The sequence below is a fragment of the Giraffa tippelskirchi genome, chromosome 3, assembly GCF_054371585.1.
Source record: "Giraffa tippelskirchi isolate mGirTip1 chromosome 3, T2T-mGirTip1v1.2.pri, whole genome shotgun sequence".
In the NCBI taxonomy this organism is placed as follows: Eukaryota; Metazoa; Chordata; class Mammalia; order Artiodactyla; family Giraffidae; genus Giraffa; species Giraffa tippelskirchi.
In genome coordinates, this window is record NC_137277.1 from 191,951,686 (window position 1) to 191,973,488 (window position 21,803).

General features: G+C 54.4%; 2 protein-coding genes and 1 long non-coding RNA gene across 15 annotated transcripts in view; 1 reads left to right on the top strand and 2 right to left on the bottom strand.

The window, feature by feature from the left end:
• CROCC (ciliary rootlet coiled-coil, rootletin) overlaps positions 1–1,784 on the bottom strand; it is a 54,735-nt gene extending 52,951 nt beyond the window's left edge. For all 3 annotated transcript variants that reach the window (XM_081575014.1, XM_081575017.1, XM_081575015.1), the window contains exon 1: positions 1,738–1,784. The gene's annotated coding sequence lies outside the window, so the exon portion shown is untranslated. The remainder of the gene's footprint in view (positions 1–1,737) is intronic.
• On the top strand, positions 1,469–7,795 carry LOC145540528 (uncharacterized). The gene is made up of 2 exons (XR_014078370.1): positions 1,469–2,002; positions 5,186–7,795. It is a non-coding gene; the product is annotated as an uncharacterized LOC145540528 (long non-coding RNA).
• On the bottom strand, positions 7,106–21,072 carry NECAP2 (NECAP endocytosis associated 2). 11 transcript variants are annotated; one of them, XR_014078365.1, is made up of 11 exons: positions 20,964–21,072; positions 19,230–19,352; positions 18,697–18,797; positions 16,166–16,270; positions 16,000–16,081; positions 14,933–15,041; positions 13,883–13,998; positions 12,949–13,037; positions 12,063–12,240; positions 9,188–9,272; positions 7,106–8,386 (listed from the first exon to the last, which is right to left on the bottom strand). XR_014078365.1 is itself a non-coding variant. In XM_081575029.1 (10 exons), the coding sequence occupies exons 1-10, from the start codon at positions 21,053–21,055 to the stop codon at positions 8,310–8,312; spliced, it is 1,068 nt and encodes a 355-aa protein (XP_081431155.1). In that variant the 5' UTR covers positions 21,056–21,072; the 3' UTR covers positions 7,106–8,309. The 11 variants fall into 11 exon arrangements, 9 of the variants coding, with proteins under 9 accessions (XP_081431155.1, XP_081431157.1, XP_081431158.1 ...); XR_014078366.1 differs by lacking the exon at positions 19,230–19,352; XM_081575029.1 differs by lacking the exon at positions 12,949–13,037.
• Between the last annotated feature and the right edge of the window lie 731 nt (positions 21,073–21,803).

Here is a 21,803-nt window from a genome sequence, read left to right on the forward strand (position 1 = left end):
TCCCTCTTCCGTTCAACCCCTCCTCCAGCTACTATCACACTCAGAATAACACTCCAAGTCCTACCACGCCCCCAAGGCCCGCTCGATCCGGCCCTGGTCACCGCTCCACCTCACCTCTCCTCTCCCCCAGCGCACTCCTCCGCAGCCATGCTGGCCTTCCTGATTCCCCAGCACCCCAAGCACGCTGGCCCTCGGGGCCTGTGCACCTGTCACCTGCTCTGCCTGGAACGCTCTTCCCCTTTCTTTTCAGGGCCAACTCCTGCTTCTCAACCAGACCTCGGCCAAAAATGTCACCTTCTGAGAGTGTGAACCCTGATCTTCCAGCCAAAGCAGTTCCTGCCAGTAGCAGTTCACTGCTTTTTTTTCCAACAGGTATGCTGTTGGTCTGCTCCAAGGGCAGGAACCAAGTTGGCCTTGCTTACTGGTGTCTGTGTAGAGCTTAAGGCCCCAGATACCATAAACAGTTGTTGAGCGAGTAAAGGAATGCTAGGAGACAAGTAGTAATATAGGAAACTAAATAAAAAAGAAAAAAATAGAAAGGAAAAGAAAATTTCCCTGGGTTTGTCAGGGGTCACATAGGGCAAGCCTTGGCCTGTGTGTTATCCACAGAATGGGATCCCACAAGGACCCCGGGAACACATATCCAACAACCGGCCACATCGCAGAAGCCCAAGGTTAAAAACCGGGCCGTGACCCCCACAGCGGACTCCTGGGTGGGAGGGGTACCTAGTCTCCAAGGGCTGACCCAGGGCTTGAGAGAAAGACGGGAAAGGAGGAACCAAGTCAAAGAAATCTCCAAGATCCGTTTCTGACTCCTGAGGTCTTTCCTGACTGAGGAGCCTGCCCTGGCCTTAGCCTCTGCTCTGATCGGGCCACAGGATTTGGTTGGTAAGCACCTGCTGTGAGCTTAGCTAAGGAAAACAAGAAATCTCAGATGAAAACAGATGGTACCCTAGTGTCGCTTCTCTCCAACCGTCTCTCAATCCCCTAGACAAGTGGAGGTCCCAGAGGGAGCTGGGGAGACTGGCCCCCAAGAGGGCCGACATTGGCTCAGAGCACTGTCCTCTTGTGTTTGCATAAAAATGACAAGGGAGCCGGCTCACAAGGGCAACCCCAGGGGTCTCAGGCCCCACGGTGAGATGCCCCAGGAGGACCCGAATCCCTGCAGGGTTTGCCATCTTGGGGGCTTCAGTGGACCGCACTGGGCCCCCGTCTCCTCACGGGCAAAAGGGGGCTTCTTCCGACTTCAGCATGCTGCACTGAAACAAAATCCAAAGCAGGGAGGGCAGGGCCGGCGCCTGGCCCACCGGAAGCGCAGGAAGGGATGCCTGCTGGCGCCGGAGCTGGGAAAGGCCTGTCCAGCCCAGCGCGCGAGGCGACGCCCCGACGAAGAGGCGTCCGTCTGGAGGCCCGGGCGAGCCCCCGCCTCCTCCCGCCCGGCCCCCGCCTCCTCCCGCCCACCCCAGGCCGCGGGAATCGGGCGGAGTTTGGAGCCAGACGGCGGGCAGGACGTCCGCACAGGCCACGGGCGCTCTAGGCCAGCGGCGGGCCGGGCACCGCGGGGGGCGGCGCGCGCCCTGAGGCCCCCAGGCCCCGGGACCGCGGCTCCGGCCCGCCTCCGCGCGCGCCCGCCGACCCGCCTCCGCGCGCGCCCGCGACCCGCCCCACCCGCGGCCGCCGCCCGCCGCGCGCGCCCGAGCCCCTGGCCCACGGCAGCGCGCGCCGCCGGGTTCCTACCTTCGCGCGCCAACGCCGCTGCCGCTCAGGCCGAGCGGGCCGGGCCGGAGGGCGGGGCCTGGGTCAGAGGTGGGCGTGCCGAGGGCGGATCGGAGGGCGGGGCGGGGCCAGATGGTGGGGTGGGCGGGGCCGGCGCCCGACCCGCCCGCGTCCTCGCGCCGTCCCCGCCGGGGGCGCGCCCTGGGCCCGGGGCGGGGCCGGTCGGAGAGAGCGTGAGGCGGGCTCTGTCCCGAGAGCCACAATGGACGGAGGACTTTTCCCACAGGTTTGCATTTACTGCTCCGGACAGTAATAGTCCCCAAACAGGGATTATTAGCTCCTTATGCCAAAACGGGACATTGAAGACTAAGCCAGTTGCTCAGGGCATGGAAGCTGCAAGGTGGTACAGTCGACTTGGAACAGAGACCCAGCTGCAGTTTGGGGTTTTGTGTGCCCTGCTGTTTTGTCACTAAGTTGTGTCTGACCCTTTGCGACCCCATGACTGTAGCCCACCAGGCTCCTCTGTCCTTGGGATTCTCCAGGCAAGAATACAGGAGTGAGTTACCATGTCCTTCTCCAGGGGATCTTCCCGACCCTGGGATTGAACTCCTGTCTCCTGCACTGGCAGGATTCTTTACCTCTGCGCCACCTGGGAAGCCCTTGTGCTCCCTGGCTCTGCCTTCAAGGCCTCAAACTCCTAGTATGGCCTTGACCCATCGCCCAACCAGACTGAGGGGCTGTGCCTGCCCTGCTACGCAGCCCACAGTAGCAATGGGAGGTATCAGTTACTTGACATTTGGGGAGAATGTCTTTGTTTTCCTGATTGTCCTGCAGTGTCAGATGACGCACTCTGGCCTCAGCTTGTTGGTGGGTAAAATGGCAGAAGCCCATGTACTGCCCCTTTGGTCTCAGAAGCTTGGGTGCTTTCTCCACATGGAATGGGGTTAGCCCATAGAGGAAAGCAGGCTTTCAAAACTGAACAGTGATGTGTCCTGTCTGTTCTAACAGTAGATGTTCAGCCTCTCAGTGGGCTTCAGCTTCCCTGCATTCTTGAAGGCACTGGAATCCATTTCAAATGGGGGAGGCAGGCAGGTCTGAATCTCTAGGGCGGAGGAAGGAATGTTTTGTTTGAAAAAGCATGTTTGATTTTGTGATTTTACATTTGGAAAAAAGGAAATTCCCACAAAGAAAAGCAGCAGGCCTACAGCTGATGGTTGTCTCCCCACCAGCAGGAGGGGACAGATGGTGATGGTGCTCAGTCGTGTCCGGCCCTTTGCAACCCCATGACGGTGGCCCATCAGGCTCCTCAGTACATGTGATTTCCCAGGCAAGGACACTGGGGTGGGGAGCCTTTTCCTCCTCTGGGGGATTTTCCTGACCCAGGGATCGAACCCACACCTCCTGCTCACCAGGTGGATTCTTCACCACTGTGCTACCTGGGAAGCTCCCTGAACGCTAGTTTTGTCAAAGCCTGGGTCTTACACCTGACAAACTACACTAGGAGCTGCCAATGTGTCCTTCGGGCTCCGATACCTGCGGATGATGCAGGCAAGGCTGCGACCTGGGCCAGGCCTGAGAGCTGTGGTCCAAGATTTGGGTCAATCCCTGGGGTCTGCGATGAGGAGGCGTGTGAGGTTTGGAGAAGGGCACAGTTTCCCTGTGGTGTCCCTGGCCCAGCCTGAGGAGGGCTGACTGACCTCTGCCATAGCAGATGGGCCCCCAGCTTCCCCAGTGTGGCTCAGGTCTGTGTCAACCTGTCCAGAATCTCCAGAGTTGCTGAATCCCTACCCAGGCCCAACCCCTTCATGGATCACAGCCTTGTTGTGACAAACCTAGACAGCATATTAAAAAGCAGAGACATACTTTGCTGACAAAGGTCCATATAGTCAAAGCTATGGTTTTTCCAGTAGTCATGTACAGATGTGAGAGCTGGACCATAAAGAAGGCTGAGTATTGAAGGATTGATGCTTTTGAACTGTGGTGTTGGAGAAGACCCTTGAGAGTCCCTTGGACTGCAAGGAGAACCAGTCAATCCTAAAGGAAATCAACCCTGAATATTCATTGGAAGGACTGATGCTGAAGCTGAAGCTCCAATACTTTGGCCACCTGGTGTGAATAGCCGACTCACTGGAAAAGACCCTGATGCTGGGAAGGACTGAAAGCAAAAGGAGAAGGGTGTGACAGAGATTGAGATGGTTGGATGGCATCACTGACTCAATGGACAGGAATCTGAGCAAGCTCTGGGAGACAGTGAAGGACAGGAGAGCCTGACGTGCTGCAGTCCATGGGGTCACAAAGAGCTGGACATGACTGAGTGACTGAACCCAGGTGCTGACAGGCTCATGGCCCTTCCAGCCCACTTCTGGTCCTGCCTGTCCCCACAGAGCCCTCACTTCCAGAATGTTCCTCACAGCATTGAGGTCTGTGCTCAGACCCTGCTCTGAGCTCCAGGATCTGTGCCCCCCCCGCTTCTTGCCCGTTTCTCCAGCGGACCTGTCCAGGCCCATCTCACCAGGTCTCCCTTGGGGTTCCCAGCACCCACACCCGCAGGCAGCCCCTGCTAGCGGCCTTCCACACTGCTGGCTGTTAACCTCCCATTTTCTCGTATCATCCTCTGTCCCCTTGAACTCTTCTGTGAAGGGGGATTGTAGGCTACAGGTTCTAGGGTTATTTCAGCTTTACAGCTGAGACCACAAGACTTTGCAGAGGTGCAGTGGCTTGCCCAAGGGCACACAGCGTGAAGTCCAGTGGGTCTAACCCCATGCTCTTTCCTCTCCACCACGGCGCTGCCTCAGTGGAGATTTTGGGAGGGACAGCAAACACAGCTCTCTGCTGGACCCTCCTGCCCCGGGGGCCCCCAGGAGCCCACTGCAGGGAAGCCCCCGCTGGCATCAGCCCTCCCCCGGAGGCCTTGAGCCCGCTGCAGGGAAGCCACCGCCGGCATCAGCCCTCCTCCAGAGGCCTTGAGCCCGCTGCTGTGCTGACTCGCAGCTCTGTTCAGCTCAGCCTGGCCTGCGGGCATTTGAACCCCCAGGGCTGCTGACCCCTGCTCACTGCCCCATAACCAGGTGGCGCCCAGCCCTGCACCCCAGGTCCAGCCACCAGAAGGGAGTGATGCCGGCTCCACCGTAGAGGGTTCCAAATCTGCAGCCCCAGTAATGGAAACAGGTGACTGGGACTTACCACCCCCAGGCTGCTAGGGCCAAGTGCTTGACAAACCATAGTGCTAGGCTGGGTTGGACTCTGCACCCCATCAGCAAACCACAGTAATCAGGAGGCCTAGAGGACGTGTGTTCCGGTTAACTGGACTTGCTGGATACCTTAAGGTTCACTGACAGGGTCTTTTTTTATAATGCCTGACTTTAAGATCTTTTTTGAAACTTATTTCTGGCTGTGCTGGCTCTGTGCTCTGTGCCCGGGCGTTCTCCGGTTGCCAAGGGTGGTAACCAGTCTTTGTTCTGACACGCAGGCCTCTCCTCGCAGTGGCTTCTCTTGCTGTGGAGCACGGGCCTCGCTGCCCCGCAGCACGTGGACTCCTCCCGGACCAGGGATCCAACCCGTGGCCCCTGCGGTGGGGGCATGGAGGCTGAACTACAGCACTGCCAGGCAAGTTCCTGAGACAAATTTTACATTAAGGGGACAGAACAGTGCCTTGCAGACATAAGCAATAGCTGCCGTCCACAGAAAGGGAAAGTGAGGCCCCAAGGAGCAGGTTAAGTGACTTCCCAAGGCCATACTGCTATTAAGCCTGTCCAGACCCTGCTCTTACTCTGACTCCCATTCGGATCCCCTTCACTCACCTTTTGTATTAGTTACCTATTGCTGCCTAATGCTATCACGGCAAACTTGGCAGCTTCAGACACATTTACTAACTCAGTTTCAGGTTCCGGGGGTCTGGGCACAGCTTGGCTGGGTACTCTGCAAGGCTGCGAAGTGCTGGCAGAAGGGATTCATCTGAGGATCAACCAGAGAAGGGTCTGCTCCCCAGCTCAGGTGGCTCTGGCAGCGTCCGGGTCCTTGCAGACCGCTGACCTAAGAGCTTCAGCTTCTTGTTGGCTGTCAGCAGAGGCTGATTTTCCCACCTCAACACTGACCCTGGGACTAGGGCAACTCAAACATGGCAGCTGGCTTTTTTAAAGCCAGTGAGACAGATGTTGCAATGTTACATAATCATGAAGATATACTGTCGTCTCAAAACCCTCAAACCCAATACCTACCTCCTATCCCCACCCCACCCCACCCCACCGTTTGGAAGCTCCAGTCAAGGATGTAAGTGAGGAGATGCGTGGTTCGGTACTGGGGGCTTTCCTGGGGACCCCGGTCCCATAGCTGGGATTCTGGCTGGTGACGCACTAGACTGTCCCCTGCCCCACAGACCCCTCAAGCTGCTTTCCAGGTTAGATTTTTTTGACTGCGGTTTCTTCATCAGCACCATTATGAAGAACAGTTCTGGATGCATGACCTGATTCTACGTCAAGGTGATTAAGGTCAAACTACAGGAGGATGGGCACCTGCTAGTGCTTTATGTGCCTCATCCCAGTGACATCTGGCTTAAGGAAACTGTGGTCACACATTTTTACCAGGAAGACAGTCTAGATCAAAGCCCAGGTCTGTCTCCAAGACCCAAGGGCTCACCTTCAATGGTACATGGTTCCTGGTAAGGGTCTCCTCTAACTCTAAGCTGCCTCTTCCCTAGCCTCTAAGGCACTTAGAGAGAAGATGGGGAGTAACAGCAAACAGACAAAAAAGCTTACTACTCCTGAGAATCCCTGATGCAATTTCCTTTTCCTTACTTGAAGGACAAGAGGATCCTCAATTCCAATTTTCTTTGTCCTTTGTTGTTGTTCAGTTGCTCAGCTGTGTCAGACTCTTTGTGATCCCATGGACTGCAGCATGCCTGGCTTCCCTGTCCTCCACTGTCTCCTGGAGTTCGCTCAAACTCACGTTCGCCATCCAACTATTTCCCCCTCTGGAATCCCTTACACTGCTTATTAGTCAGAGGGGCCATTTCTAACCAACAGTGAAAACACATCTTTCTTACAGAACCCACAGGCATGATAAACGCTGTGGCCTTTATCTTGTTTTTCGGTCTCTGTGCCTGGACACCCTGACTATTTAGGGAGCTGCTTCCAGGGGGAGGTCTTGGTGGGAGGCAGGGCTTGCCCCCCATATTAGAGGGCAAGGGGCCCAGAATGTCCCAGAAGGGCAGAAAGGCTGTACTCGTAATCAGAGAAATTACTGGTTGCCTTAGGGCAACAGGGCCAAGTCCCCCCATTTGGCCAACCTGTCGCTGTGGCCCCAGACTTAAGTCTGGATGTGGGTTCAGTGGTAAAAGGCGGTGTGTGTCCTGAGGAGGCATCCTGGAGAAGTTAGCAGCCATGGCGCCAAAGACATTTCCATCTCTGACATACACTGACAGAGAAGAAATATTTATTTTTTATCTTAGAAATATGGTCCCACCAAAAGGCCAAACTTTTTTTCAATTCATCATCTAGACCTTTCAAAAAAGAACCCTTTCAATTAAAGAGGTAATGGATGTCAATGAAAGTGATTTTAGAGGTGTGCTCAGATAAAGTTATTTCCTAGAAACCAGGAACACAGGCAAGCCTAGACTTCCAGTTGCTTCAGAACTCCTTCTGTCTGTCACATACAGTCCCCGAAGGAGAGAAGAAAGGAAGGAGTTGTCTGCAAACAAGGCACTTCAGGAAATAGCCAGGAGAAAGCCCAAGTCCGCCAGGAGCCACGCAGTGAGCCTGGGAGCCCAGACGGCTGCCCGCGGATGGCAAGGCCGAACCCCTCACCGCCATGAGAACAGCAGCCACTTTCTAGCCCAGGCACAGTCTTACCTGCCGCCAGCGCCTGCCTCGGCCCTGCACTGCCCGCCGGGCCCTGCACACATGGAAACCAGGCCACGAGATGAACACCGCTCCTGAAGCTCAGAGCAGCTCCTGTGGCTGATGATGAGGAATGCTTTCAGAGGCTCCTGCAGGGGCAGGCTGCAAGAGCATGCTTTTACAAAGACCGTGAGTTAGTGCAGATCAGCACGTTAGCAAAGCAAACATTAAAAGAATTTTAAAAAGCTGGTTAATACTCTTGGTTTCCCTCCTGATCATCTGTTCAGGCTGCAGCCTAAAAACCTGCTAGAAATCAGGAAGGAATCCCTCCTCCTGACTGGAACGGCTACAGCCAATGCGCGTGCAGAAAGGCCCCCTCCAGACAGCAATCACGTGACACCTATGACCTCCCAAGACGGGCTGATCTGAATCCAGGCAGCACACTCAACCCCTTCTTTTGCTTTGGGGGCTTGTGTTTAATAAGAGTCATCGCGATGGAAGAGTCTCAGAGTCTCTCTCATGTCAAGAGGACAGACCAGGATAGGGATCCAGGAACTCTTCTTCCATGTTCTGGTTGCAAATTTGAATCCCAGGCAACAGTGTGACACAGGGCCAGTGTACTGCCCCACACGCGCAGTCTGTCGAGAGAGCCAGCAAAGGAGGAGGAGAGGAGAGACTCATGCTCCCAACAGAGGCTGGCCAAGGAGCACTACATTCTCCTTCCCTTCAGCCCCCAATGAGGCGGCTCCTTTCCAGAAGTCATATGAGGAAGAGCATCATGTCCAGGTCAGAACTGGACCCAGCCTGCGCCTGGCTGAGTCTGGCTGGAGGTCGACCTGGAAAGATAGGGAGGGGGGCAGATTTCAAATGTTTGGAAATACAAAGCACAAGAGATGTGACTTCTCTCTAGGCAGAAAGAACTCCAAGAAGCCAGTCCCTGAATGTTGTAGAGCAGGGGTCAGCAAACTACAACCCAGGACTAGACCAAATCTAGTTCTCTGCCGGGTATGTAAATAAAGTTTCACTGGTACACAGCCACACTCACTCATATACTGTGGCTGTTCTGGGCTACAAGAGCGGTGATGAGGAGCTGGGATAGAGACCACCTGCACAGTTTAAACTTTTGCTTCCTGGTCCTTAAGAGAAAATGTGTGCTGACTCCCAACCTAACTCTTGTTTGCGTAACAATGCTGTGTATTAAGCATCTTTTCACCCTGACCCCTAGTAAAGGCTTTAAATTTTAAGGAAGCAGAAAAGGCAGAGGTCCCATGAGGATGGGCCAACCCCAGAACCCTGGTGAACTCTCGGCCCAGTGTTCTGGGGTAGCTAGTAGGACAGAGGAGACGCGAGGTCCTGGTAACAAGCCAGAGCGCCTGGTGAGGTGGTGTAAAGACCAGACGGAGCTGCAGAGGGCGGCTCCAGGCCATTCAGCAGCAGAAAGCAGCAAAAAGCCTTCCCAGAGAGAAAGGTGCCACCCGGACTTAGGCACTCTGGGGCTCCGTCCCCTCACTGGCCTGAAAGTGTCCGAATTGGAGCTCTTGCTCCTGACGTCAGAAGGAAGGCACTGAGGCGATCCCAGGTTTTTAGAGTAACAGCCCTGGCCCCAGTCCCACCACAGAGAACCTGATCCTCCTCACCCTGTGGATTTGGTGAAGTCTCCCCAGATGTCGGCGGTGGCAGTCGTGGCAGGCTTAGGCTGTGGCCAGGACACAGTGGCACCTCCTATAGACGTCCCCAAGTCCAATGGGAAGGGAGAGGAGAGAAGGAGACAGAGGCGTCAGAGACCTCCCTTTCGGGTTGCCTCAGTAACCCGGAAATCAGACTCATGATTCCAAGTTGCTGAGAAAGACATGCAGAGATGTGCTTTTTGGCAACAAAACACCCACAGCCATTCACATTTCTGCTGTCCTCTGACGAGCCCTTGAGGGGCTCCTGGGGACAGCAAAGAAGGCCACATACCAGGTGGAGGGGAGGGTACCAGCGGGGGCGGGTCACACACCATCACTCTATCTGAAGCAGACCTCGCTCCAACCATTTATGCTGGAAATCTGTTTAAAATGTACTATCTCCTGACCTCTTAGACGGAGAATGCTCACCAAAACTGCAACACTGTCTTTATATAAAGTCCTCGGGCCAGTGTCTGGCTCAACTAGCTGAGAAAATTATGTGCCAGACATGTGCCAAGTCCTAGGAGCCAAACTGTTGGGGCTGGGGAGTCTTCCAGAAGTACCAAGCGGGCATCTGCCTGGGTGTCGTCACCGGGTGGAGGGCATGACGGGGCGGCAGGGCCTGCTTTTCCAGCACCTCCCCCAGTGCTGCCAGCACCCCTTCCAAAGGCCCTGTGCCCACCACCTGCTGCCTTCCCACCAGCTATGTCTAATGTCTAATGGGCCGGAAAACCAGATAAAACTAGGGCCCTCCACAGTTTAGTTTTGTAGTTCACCAAGTTAAATACTTGGTGAACTACAAAACTTGGGCTTCCCTGGTGGCTCAGATGGTAAAGAATCTGAGGTCAAGAATTTGCAGGTAAAATCCGCCTGCAATGTGGGAGACCTGGGTTCTACCCTGGGTGGGGGAAGATCCCCTGGAGGAGGGCGTGGCAACCCACTCCAGTACTCTTGCCTGGAGAATCCCATGGACAGAGGAGCCTGGCAGGCTACAGTCCATGGGGTCGCAGAGTCGGACACGGCTGAGCGAATAAGCACGTAAGTATTTAATAGACATTGTCTCGTTTGAACCTCACCTCAGTCCCTGGGGGAAGACAGGCCAGGACCAGCCTGTTTGACTTTATGCAGGTTACTTAAGCCTCAGTCTCCTTATCTCTAAAATGGAGACAGTAGTGATGAATGCTTCTCATAAGACTGACCAGTCTGAGGATTAAGTATGTTAATACAAGCGGAAGGCTTCAAACAGGCCCCGTCGACACTGATGGTGACGATGACGATGCAGTGCCATTCAAATGAGAGCTGACGTTCGGGGAGCGCTTACAATGTTCCAGGCGCTGTTTTACGTGCTCTACGTGGGTTGGCACATTTGATCCTCACAAGAAACCTGTACCACAGGCATCATTACTACCCCTTTCCGACAGATAAAAAAGACTGAGGCACAAAGTAGCAGGCAATCTCCTGAATATCACACAACGATAAGCTAGATTTTGAAGTCAGTCTGATCTGGGAACATATAGCAAATGCTCATAAACGTCAGCTAATCACGACCCCCAGCTGCCTGTCTTGCATATTACATCATACGGCCTTGGGAGCAGAGACCTGGGGCTGCAGTACAGCCAAAGCATCAGACACTATCTGGCTCAAAGCAGGGACTCCACGTTGGCCACTCAAAACGCATTGACCACAGACAGGAAGCCAGAGACTGTGGCCCTGACCTCCGCGAGCGCACCAACAGTGTTAAGTGTGCAGGCTCCCGCCCGTCCCCAGAGATGCCAGCAAGCCCAGGGGTCCTGGGACCTGAGAGTGACTCCAGGGGCCGGGCGGGCGCACTCCCTGACTGCTGCTCCTGCCCTTCTCTGGGGTTCAGGGATTCCCCATAGGGCTGAGCTTTGAAGCCCGACCCTTAAAAGGGAAAAAAAGCAGGCTTCTTGTCGGGATCCTCCCCCGAGCCCAATATGCTGGTGAGAGAAGGTGGTCTGGTGACAATCACCCAGCCCAGGAAAGGCCAAGAGCATCACACCGGCCGGGCAGGCAGGGTGGGGACACTGAGGGGCTGGGCTGGCCTCCCAGCCCCTCAGAGGCTGACACGAAGCACGAACGTCCAGAACCCCATGGCTCCACAGGCGCTGCTCACGGCCTGGAGCGAGCACCAGCGCGGCTGCGGGGGGGGCTGCCTCGCGGCGTTCAGCGCCCAACGGCCTCGCTGAGGAGCCCGCTTCAAACTCAGTCTCCAGGTTTATTTCCCACCACCCACCGTGGAACACTCGTGCGGCCTCCATCTCCCTAACACACCAATGTTTAAAAATTAAAATCTACGTCCTGTTCACGCTCTTCTGTCTGCAACGCCAGCGCCCCCGCCCCGATCTTTGTCCTTCGAGGCCTGGTTCCGTGCCACCTCTTCCATGACGACACCTCCCCAGATCATGCGGCTGGTAGTGAGTCTGGTCCCCGTGCATTTGGTCTGTGTGCCCAGGACTCCTCTCTTGTTATTAACAGACTGAGCGTCCTGTGACCAGAGAGCATGTCGCTGTGATTCCCTCACTCAACGAGCAGCCTCTGAGAACCAGGAACCCACACGCTGATGATTTCACAGCAACGAGTGAGCTGCAGTCCCTGCCCACCAGGGCGGGACAGACAGCCCGAAGGAGAAGTGTTGGGAAGAGAGGAAGCCCTTAGCCAGTGTGGGCAGCACCAGCTTTGGGGCGGCCACCTTCCGGTTCCTCACGACGGGCACCAAGTGTGACCAGTGTGGGCGGAGGAGGGAAAGCTGCGGGGCCCGCTGCCGGGGGAAGAGGAGCTCGCGGGGGCAGCCCGAGCTGCAGGGCCTCCACCCTCGCACACTGACCTGAACCGGGAGAAACTGCTGGCTGGACGACAGAGCCCCCCGCAGACACACGCTCCCCAGAGAGAGGAGCCAGGGCCGCGGGTTTCGTCCCGGGGGGCGGGGGGAGCAGGTTGAGTCCTCCCGTGCTGGCGGGCCGGGCGCGGGGCGCGCCAGCTGCTCCGTCCTTCTTCCTGATGCTCTAAAGAGAGGGGAGGGACGAGCACCGGTCAGTCTGCTGGACCCCACTGCGGTCAGACAACGTCACAAGGAGGTGCAAGGTGACCCAGGGCCCCGATCGCCTGCGTCACCAGGACGCCCAGCAGCCGTCCAGGCAGCACTCTCACTGCCGTGGACTGTACTCAGTGCCTCGCGATGGGAAAGCCATCAGAAAGACCATCACACGCCCACCGGAACGGCTGAGACGGAACATACTGAGTGCTGGCAAAGGTGTGGAGCGACCAGGACACGGACGCCCTCCTGGCAGACGCACCAACTGGGAAAACCACCTCGAACAGCTGTTTGAAAGAATCTTTAAAGCTGAGCGTGATGCCCCCACACTGGGGGCAGCTGGTCAGTGATGCCCCTGCCACCCCACTCCTACATGGACCCAACAGAAATATGTACACGCGGGCGCCAAAGACACCATGTGAACACTGACGGCAGCCCTGCTGTAACAGCCCCAAACTGGAGACTACCCCATGCCCACCATCCGGTAACTGGGTACAGACTTGGACACCTTCTCATACTGCAGCCTGCCACCACTACGAGAATAAACTGACTACACTCAACAGTATGGATGCTCTCACACGTGCCAGGCTGAGTAAGCGAAAGGAGTCATACACAGAAGAGTATGAAGTGTTTGGGTCAATCAATAAAAAGTTAAAAACAACGTCAGGATAGTGCTCACCCTGTCCTGCGGAAGAGAGTAGGGGACGGGCTTCCAGGCTGCTGAGAGCCATCCACGTCTTCATCTGGGGGCCAGCCTGTGTGAGCACACTTGTTTTCTTACATATTTATTTCTGTATTTCCAGCTGCACTGGGCCCTCGTGGCCGCATGTGGGCCTTCTCTCAGCACGACTGCGTCTCTTCTTGCTGAGCATGGGCTCTGCAGCACAGGCTCCGCAGTGGGGTACACAGGCTTAGCTGCTCCACAGAATCTGGGACCTTCCCGGACCCGTGATAGAACCCATACCCCCTGCACTGGCAGGCAGGTTCTGAACCACTAGGCCACCGGGGAAGCCTGTATATTTGTTTTTAAAAAATTCACTGAGTTCTGCATTTATAACGTATGTACTTTTCTGTATGCATACTATACCTCAACGAAACATTTAATAAAGAAAAACAGAAACCTCAACACTGAGGTGAACCAGAAACCAGAGCATCTCAAAGACGAAGATGACGTGGTTCCCACCTTGCCAGGAGAGCAGCAGCTTAATCAAATGCTGAGATCACAGACCAGAGTCAAGTGAACTGAAGTGAAAGTCGCTCAGCCGTGTCCAACTCTTTTCAACCCCATGGACTATACAGTCCATGGAATTCTCCAGGCCAGAATACTGGAGTGGGTAGCCTTTCCCTTCCCCAGGGAACCTTCCCAATCCAGGGACTGAACCCAAGTCTCCTTCATTGCAGGCGGATTCTTTACCAGCTGAGCCACAAGGAAGCCCGAGAATACTGGAGTGGGGAGCCTAAGCCCTCCAAGCCCTGGATATGCGTGCAGCTGTGCTGATTATTTCTAGCTCTATGACCCTGCGCAAGACCCTCAAGCTCCCTAAACCTCCATTTCCTCTCCTATAAAAGGGGAGAATGTTTAATCCGCATGAGAAGTACCCTAAAAACACTACCTGGCACACAGGTGATGCTCATTAAATGTTAGTTTCCTCCCAGCAAGACAGAGATTCACATCCCAACCAGTCCACTGGACATGACCTGGATGTTCTCTTAAGAGACAGTTGGCCAACTTCAAGGGTCCCAAATCATCACCAGCAGGAAGCAGAAGAGAGGAGAAAGAGATAGTAAGTGAAGCAGAAGACTTATTTTAGGGTTACAAACTGTCTTCAGAAAACAAATCCACTACGTCCTCAGTTCCCCCAAATCATTCAGCTCCACCCCCACAACCAGGCAGAGGCCACGTCTTGGCATCCAGCCCAGCTCAACCTTTCCTGAGAGGGAGGGCCCGTCAGGACCACGACAAGGGAGCCAGGACCCTGCCCCCAGCAGAGCTGCCGTGGCTCCCGGTGCCCACCCGACGCTCTCCTGCCCAGCGGAGCGCTGCCGATCTGTTTTTTTCTTTAATCTGGCTGCGCCGGGGCTTAGTTGTGGCGCGAGGAATCTTTTAGTTGCAGCATGCGGGAGCCAGCTCGCTGACTAGGGACTGGACCCGTCTCCCCTGCCCCCTGCATTGGGAACGTGGAGTCTTAACCACTGGGCCACCAGGGAAGTCCCCAAAACACAACTTGGGATGAGCACACGGGCCCCCTGCCCCCAACAGCCAACACAGAAACATCAGTTATGGCAGCAAGCGACTGACATTCCTCAACTCAAGAGGCTTTGCACGTGCCACTCCCCCTGAACTTCCCTCTGACCTCTCTTCCCTTGCTCATAGGTCGCTTCTTCGAGGAAGGCTTCTCTGGTTCCCCCTAACTTTAGGCTGCACAACTCCCCACCCCAGGAGTTCACGGCACTGAAGACATCCCGAGGTCACAGAACCTTCCCGCCATGTAATCACACCTTGACTCCCTCATCTCAGCTCGACTCCGAGCTCTACGGCAGCAGAGCCCCCTTGCTCGCCCCCAGCGCAGTACCTGGCGTTGGGCCACTGCTCACCAAACACGTGCTGACCTCTGAGAAGAGTGGCGGCTCTGAGCTGGGCGTGGCGTGGGGGCAGGACTCACCGCAATGTTGAGCTTGATGGTCTGGCCCTCCTTGAAACTTAGGTCCAATTTGGGACCTTGATCGGGGTTCTGGGCTTGTTTTGCAAATTCACACTGCTGTTTCACCCACCTGGGGAGAGAGGAGCAGAAGAGGTGAGGAAGGGGCGAGCTGACCTGCGTTCACGCCCTCGCTTCAGTCCCACCTGCTGTCCGTCCAGGACGAAGCTCCTACTGCAGCCTCGGGGAAGAAGCTGAGAGCAGCTGCAGAGCGAGGCCTGAGTTCAGACCCGGCTTTGACGTGCAGGCAGCTGCATGCTTGTCCGTTTCCTCATCAGCAAAATGGGGTGACGATTCCCTATGCCTCCAAGACTATGAAAATCTCATGAGGTCATTATATAGAGGGTCCTAACACTGGTCTTCAGGAAATCTGAGAACCTGGCCCTCTCCTCCTCAGCATGTGGCGTGAAGATTAAAACACCGTCCAGGGGCTTAAAAAGTAGATGGTGAGAAAGGACAGATGCCCAGCAAATGGAAAGCAACAAAAAGGTCCCCCACCCTCCAAAGAGCAGCCCTCCAGCAGCCACGCAGAGCAGAGAGGAGCTAGAAGCACTCACGTGAGCAGCTGCACACTCCCCACAGCCAGAGATGGAGGCCTCAGATGGCAGGGGAATAGGCTTTCCTGCCCTTTTAGCTTCAGAAAGGACCAACAGGGTGTGTGCTGAGAATTCCTTGGCCTGGGAATCCAAGTACTGCTTATTACAGCATGGAGGAACAGGTCTGGAAAGGCCAAGGGAGCCGGGAAGGAACTCTGGCTCCTCAAGGGCCTGATGGGGGCAGAGATGTGACACCTCAAAGGCTGGGGCAGCTGACTGGGGAGGGGTCAGAGATGGGCCTCAGGAAAAGGAGACCTCAAGGTAGAGATGAGGACTCGCAGAGCGCAGAGGTGACCTGTCTTAAAAGAGAAGTGCGTTCCCCTGAGACTCTGCTAGCAGACAGATCACACACAGCCGCCTGGGTATCCTAACCTGGGAGATCCTTCTGTCCCAGGAAAACAGGGAGGCATGAGCATGTCTCCTGGAACCACTCACTTGAAATGGTCCTGCAAGGCAACATTGAAGTCAAAGGCGTCACCTCGGTCCCCGAAGCCGATTCCAATAAACGCCCGTCGCCCTGGGGGACAACACACAGTCAAGTCCACTTTCCAAAGGCAGAGAAAACCCTTCTCGGAAGAGGAAGCCCGGGTCCCGAACTTACCGTTTCCATCTTCGATGCGGATAACGAAGTACCTGCTAGAATCCGTCACGCTCTCCACAGCTGTGCCGGGAAACTGGTCCACTGGGGCCTGAGCAAAGAGCTCCCCTGAAAGCGTAAGTGAGGATGAGCCTTCAGTCTCTCACAGCCAACTTCCATCACAGGACTGGGGCCCTTGCCCTGTGAGGCAGATCGGCAAACCTGACTCTGGAATTCAAGTCAAACGCATTCTGGCTAAGGGAATGTAGCACAGGAATATAATCGATGAAAGATTTAAGTCAGAGGTGGCTTATAGGTCACATCCAGTTCTCAGTTTAATATTTTCAATTTAACTGCCAAACACTGCAAAATCAAATTACATGTAAAATAATCCAGATTTCTGGCTTCTCTTAAAATCAAAAGGTCTAGCAACGTTGGGCTTCCACTTCCACGTGAGAATGATGGGCTGGAGCTGGTCACCATTCCATGTGACTCACCCATTCACATCCACTGCCTGTACCCTGAGGGCCCTGGTTCAGGCAGATCACACCTTCCGCATCAGTCTAGTACCCGAGGCAGGACTTGAGGAACAGGTGAACCCAGTGAAGAGGGAGGGTTTCTGCACTCTCAGAAGAACCTGAAGCAGGCTGATTTAATCTAATCACAGGCCAAAAGAGTGACTGATTTTAAAAACAGCTCTTCCTTGGAGTAGGAAATGGCAACCCACTCCAGTATTCTTGCCTGGAAAATTCCATGGATGGAAGAGCCTGGCGGGCTACAGTCCATGGGGTGGCACGACTGAGGGGGGTGGAGGGAGATGGGTTGGTAGCAATAAACAGGTAGAACTAAAAAAGCAACAAAAAACAGCTCTTGTAAAATGCATCCCCTTATCAACTACGGTCTCCAGGGTGTAGTGCAACACACACCTCTGTGAGCATTTACACCTGGCATTGTTTTCCAGTGTGCTGATCTCTGTCGATGGTACTGACCAGTTTCTACTAAATCCTATGGCTCAGACGTGACTGTGTAATCAAGGCTGAACTGAATCCAAATTGGTGGCCCAAGTTTGTAGCTTCTTGTTAACTCCTCTGCCCTCTCTAGTTTGGTACCTGGGGATCTGGGATTCACCTGGATGCCTTCAGCCTAGAGCAGTGGTTCTCCATCACGGGTGATCTGGCCCTCCCTTCTGCCAAGGGACATCTGGCAATGTCTGGTGACACTTGTGATTGCCACAACTTGGGGGTGCTACTGGCATCCAGTAGGTAGAAGTCAGAGAGGTTGCTAAGTGTCTTAAATATGACTTAGACCACAAAACTCAGCTGGCCCCAAATGTCCCTGCTGCTGAAGCTGAGACACCCTGGCCTAGAGTGTTGGAAAGTGAGGGACAAACATGACCCAGTGGGCATGACCCCAAGCTAAGAGTGTTCTGGGGTGGCTCCTGCAGGTGGGGCTCAGCTCTGAGCAGTGGCGGGTACACCAGGTATGTACCTTAAAGGTAGTCCCCAGGGTCCCCAGAGAACAGGTGCTGCCATTCCCTTGTGACGCCACCTGGGACATCCCAGCAAACCTCGCAGCCAGAGTTCTCTGGGCAGACCAGGCAGTCGTCCCTTCAAACTCCTCTGCCATCAATGCTCAGTCACGCCTGAAACAAATCGGCGCTTTGGGTCACCTTGCAGTTCACAAAGCATTCGGATATTTACGTGCTCACTTCGTATTCCAACACCCCCGTGAAGCAGGAGCTAATGTGATCCCCATTTCACCAAAAAGGAGGCCAAGGTGTCAGAGGCCATGTGGCTTGTCTAAGGCCCCACAGCTCAGACACAAGTGATGCAGATCTGAGAAGACGCAGCCAGTTTTACTCATGAATCTTTGCATTTTATTTGCCCCATAAAGGAAAACCTCTATGGTAGAAAAAGAAGACATTAGAGAATGCTGGGGCATCTGACTGAGAAGCCCTGCGTCTGATTCCAGCTCTGGGAGCAAGGGCTGGGACTACTCCAGGCCGTGTTGTCCTCCGCAGCTCACCCAGAGGCGCTGGTGGCGCAGGACTGCCGGAGATTTTGCCAAGGGTGACAACTGTCAGCTGACTCCAACACAGCCCAGCTTGGCTCGTCCTCTCACCACAGAAAGAGCTGAGAAGGACAATTTCCAGTTCTTTCAGTTAATGGGTGTGGTCAGTCTGGGAAGTTACCCTTTAGTCGATAAGCAGAATTCCTGATTAAGAAACCAACCTCACATCAGAAGGCAGTGTGTGGCTTATCTTCCAGGCAAGCTCCAGGGCTTCCTACTTGGGGTCAACCTGTACATCTTTTCTCTCTGGGCTCCCAAATTAGCATTTCCTTAAGGGTGCCCAAAAGAACAGGTGCTTGACAGGAAATATTTCCTTTTAAACTAAAGGTTGGGGAATGGAGTCAGTGTGTAAGTATACCCGGGCTCTGATTTCCAGGACAGGTCCCACGATTCCCTGAGTGGGTTGGCCAGGCCCCGGCCGCCCCTCCCTTCACAAAGTGGGAGGTGCGGTACCTCAGCCCCACGCAGGCCTCCCTGGCCTTTACCTGAGGTCCTGTCCTCCAGCTTGATGTAGGCCACCTGGCCTTTTGCAGTTATCCGCAGCCGGCCACTCCATGATGGCTGGTCCAGCTGCCACTCCGCAGCCCTAAAGGGACAAAAACCATTGTGCCTCTGCCACAGGCTCCTGCTCCCCTTCTCCAATGTTGGGGGTGGGGATGGGGATGGGAAGGGCATGTGGGCTACATGCTCCAGACCAGGGGTTGGCAAACTTCTGGGGAAAAGCACCACATGACCTCTGTCCGCACTCCTCACTCTGCAGCCACAGAGGGAAAGCAATCATGCTGCGTCAGCATGTTGGTGCTTCAGGTGTTCTAACTAAATATTTTCTACTGAGCATGGCTGTATTTCAGTGAAACTTTACGGACAATCTGATTTTCACATAATTTTCACATTCTGGAAAATTCTTCTTTAAAATGTTCCCCAACCATTTAAAAATGTAAAAACCATTCTTAGCTTATGAGCCAAACAAAAACACATGGGTCACAGCTGGCCAACCCCAATTCCAGATTATAGAGACCTTCTCTGAAGTAGAATTCTAGGTTTTTTTCTGTAGAGAAAGCAACTGCCAGGGCCCATGGTTTGTTGAAGACACTGCTGGGCTGTGGCCGTCAGAGCAATCATTTGGGACCACTGAGACCATCTTGGAGGAAAAGGAGAAGGGGAGCAAGCATCAGCAGGAGAGCAACAGAACATGTGGGAAAAGTGAATGAGCGTTCAAGAAATCTATTCTCAAAGATAGCCTGAGAAGAAATAAACCCAGGAAACCAAAGACCTATCACAATGGCCTCTTTTGGCTCTTTTAAAGCATTATTAACTTTACATTTTAGTTCTAAGAAGCAGCTCAGTAAACCCCCCAAAAGTAAAAACCTTGGGTGTTTCCAAGAGGCTTTTCTTGGAAGTCCCTATGCATATGCCAGGCCTTGGAGAGACATCATAACTGTGGACACAGGTTGTTTTGAAGGCCACATAAATGCAGACTTTCGATTCACAAGTCAGCCGACTCAGTTTCAGTTCCTCTTATTGGGGCAAGAGGCCTTTAACTCAAGTTAAGCAGAGCTCTGAGACTGAAGTGCAGGGGCTGGCATCTTCCTTTTTGCCAACCTAGTCAGACTTAACACTTGGTAACCTCGATCTCTGGGGGACCAGACTAATCCTACTGAAGGGGATGGAGGCAGATGACCATCCCTGGTTTGGTGGCCCATCCCATTTGACCACAGAAAGCAAATGAGTTTTTGTTCTCACTATTGTTGCTTTCATATTATTTTTAAACTATGTCATGGATATAGTAGGTGTTCAATAAAATATTTGTTCACTAGAAAATTAGCTACGAGACCACGTTAACACAACTGAAAAGTAACAAGAGGCGAGAGGCATTGACACTCCGTCATTCTTGGGGTGCAGGCCAACCCTGCATCTCCAAATAACTTGGACAAACATTGCCTTCAAGATCGCCCACCCCCCACCCCCAACTCCGTGTGGCACAAAATAGCCAAAGGCTAGGTTATCTGTATGAGACATTATCTTATTTTCTTTTAATATTTTTCGTTTGACAATGAAGACAAAATGCAATGGTGACAAAATGCAAACTGTACAAAGCCATACGGTGAAAGGAAGTATCCTCCCAACCCCCTCTTTCCTCTGGCAGGGCAGTTTCCTGTGTTCACTTCCACATAATCTACTTTTACAAACACGCCTATTTGTTCGTCTCAGGTGAACATTTAACCAGACAAGTGCAGATGGATGCCTCTCAACAGCCAGAGGCTGTGATCAGGGCCGAGGTTCGTGCCAAGAAAGCTGGGCAGGGAAGGGCCCCTGGGCTTTAAACATCAGCTTAAAACCTCCCAGGACGGGTCCTTTGCACCGGTTCTGGGCTCCCTTCCTTCCCTCGGGGATTTCTGCCAGTGACAGGGCCCCTCCCCCCAAGTCTTTCCAAGGATCCCTTCGCGGCCGTCAGCTAGCGCTGAAAAAAAGGTCTATGACACCACCACTCCCGACCACGTTTAGGGTCCCTAAGCGCTATATACCGCTTTCGCGCCTTCCCCGCCGCCGGGACCCCATTCGTCGGACTGAGACAAGAGAAAGTCTGGGTCCCCCTCGCTGCTCCGGCCTCGACCTGAGAGAACCGGCAGCATTAGCTGCTCCCGCCCCTCGCCCGTCAACTGGCCGGGCCGTCCTCTCCCACAGTGGGCGTGTGGCGATGGCCGGGAAGGGGTTAGGTCGTGACTAGCCTAGCCTGGCAGCAGGTGGTCACCTGTAACCACGGTTGGTGGCCCGAGGCGGGATGCGGTAGACGTGGACATCTGGCTTCACACAGAGAACCGACTCGTACTCCTCTTCCTCCATCTCGACGCCCCGAGCCCGCCGGACTTCCGGCTCCCTCCCCGTCCGACGGAAGTCGCGACTCTATGACTCACGTCAGGCTAGAGCGGCAGATCGCGGGCGTCAGCCGCTCGTCCCCGCGCGCCCTTTACTGGAGGCCTCGCCTCATGACCTGTGGCGGAAGGAACCAGGAGCCACGCAACAAACTGGGAGAAATTTTTAAAGAGATGGAGTACCAGACCACCTGACCTGCCTCCTGAGCAATCTGTATGCAGGTCAAGAAGTAACAGAACTGGACATGGAACAATGCTGCTGCTGCTAAGTCGCTTCAGTCGTGTCCGACTCTGTGCGACCCCATAGACGGCAGCCCACCGGGCTCCTCTGTCCCTGGGCTTCTCCAGGCAAAAATACTGGAGTGGGTTGCGATTTCCTTCTCCAATGCATGATGCACGCTAAGTCGCATCAGTTGTGTCCGACTCTGTGCGACCCCATGGACAGCGGCCCACCAAGCTCCTCTGTCCACCGGATTCTCTAGGCAAGAATACTGGAGTGGGTTGCCATTTCCTTCTCCAATGGAACAATGGACTGGTTGCAAATCGGGAGAGTGCTACTCAAGGCTGTATATTGTCACCCTGCTTATTCAACTTCTATGCAGAGTACCTCATGTGAAATGCCGGTCTGGATGAAGCACAAGCTGGAATCAAGATTGCCAGGAGAAATATCAATAAGCCCAGATATGTGGATGACATCACCCTTATGGCAAGAAAGCAAA

What these genes read in the sequence shown, in the direction of transcription:
- NECAP2 (XM_081575029.1), bottom strand. Translation starts at nt 21,055, where the DNA reads ATGGAGGAAGAGGAGTACGAGTCGGTTCTCTGTGTGAAGCCAGATGTC. An exon ending in GCCACCAACCGTGGTTACAG is followed by an intron (nt 19,353 to 20,963) that starts GTGACCACCTGC and finishes TTTTCCTCCAAG; the next exon opens with ATGGTCTCAGTGGTCCCAAA. An exon ending in CCATCAAGCTCAACATTGCG is followed by an intron (nt 13,999 to 14,932) that starts GTGAGTCCTGCC and finishes GGACCCTTGAAG; the next exon opens with TTGGCCAACTGTCTCTTAAG.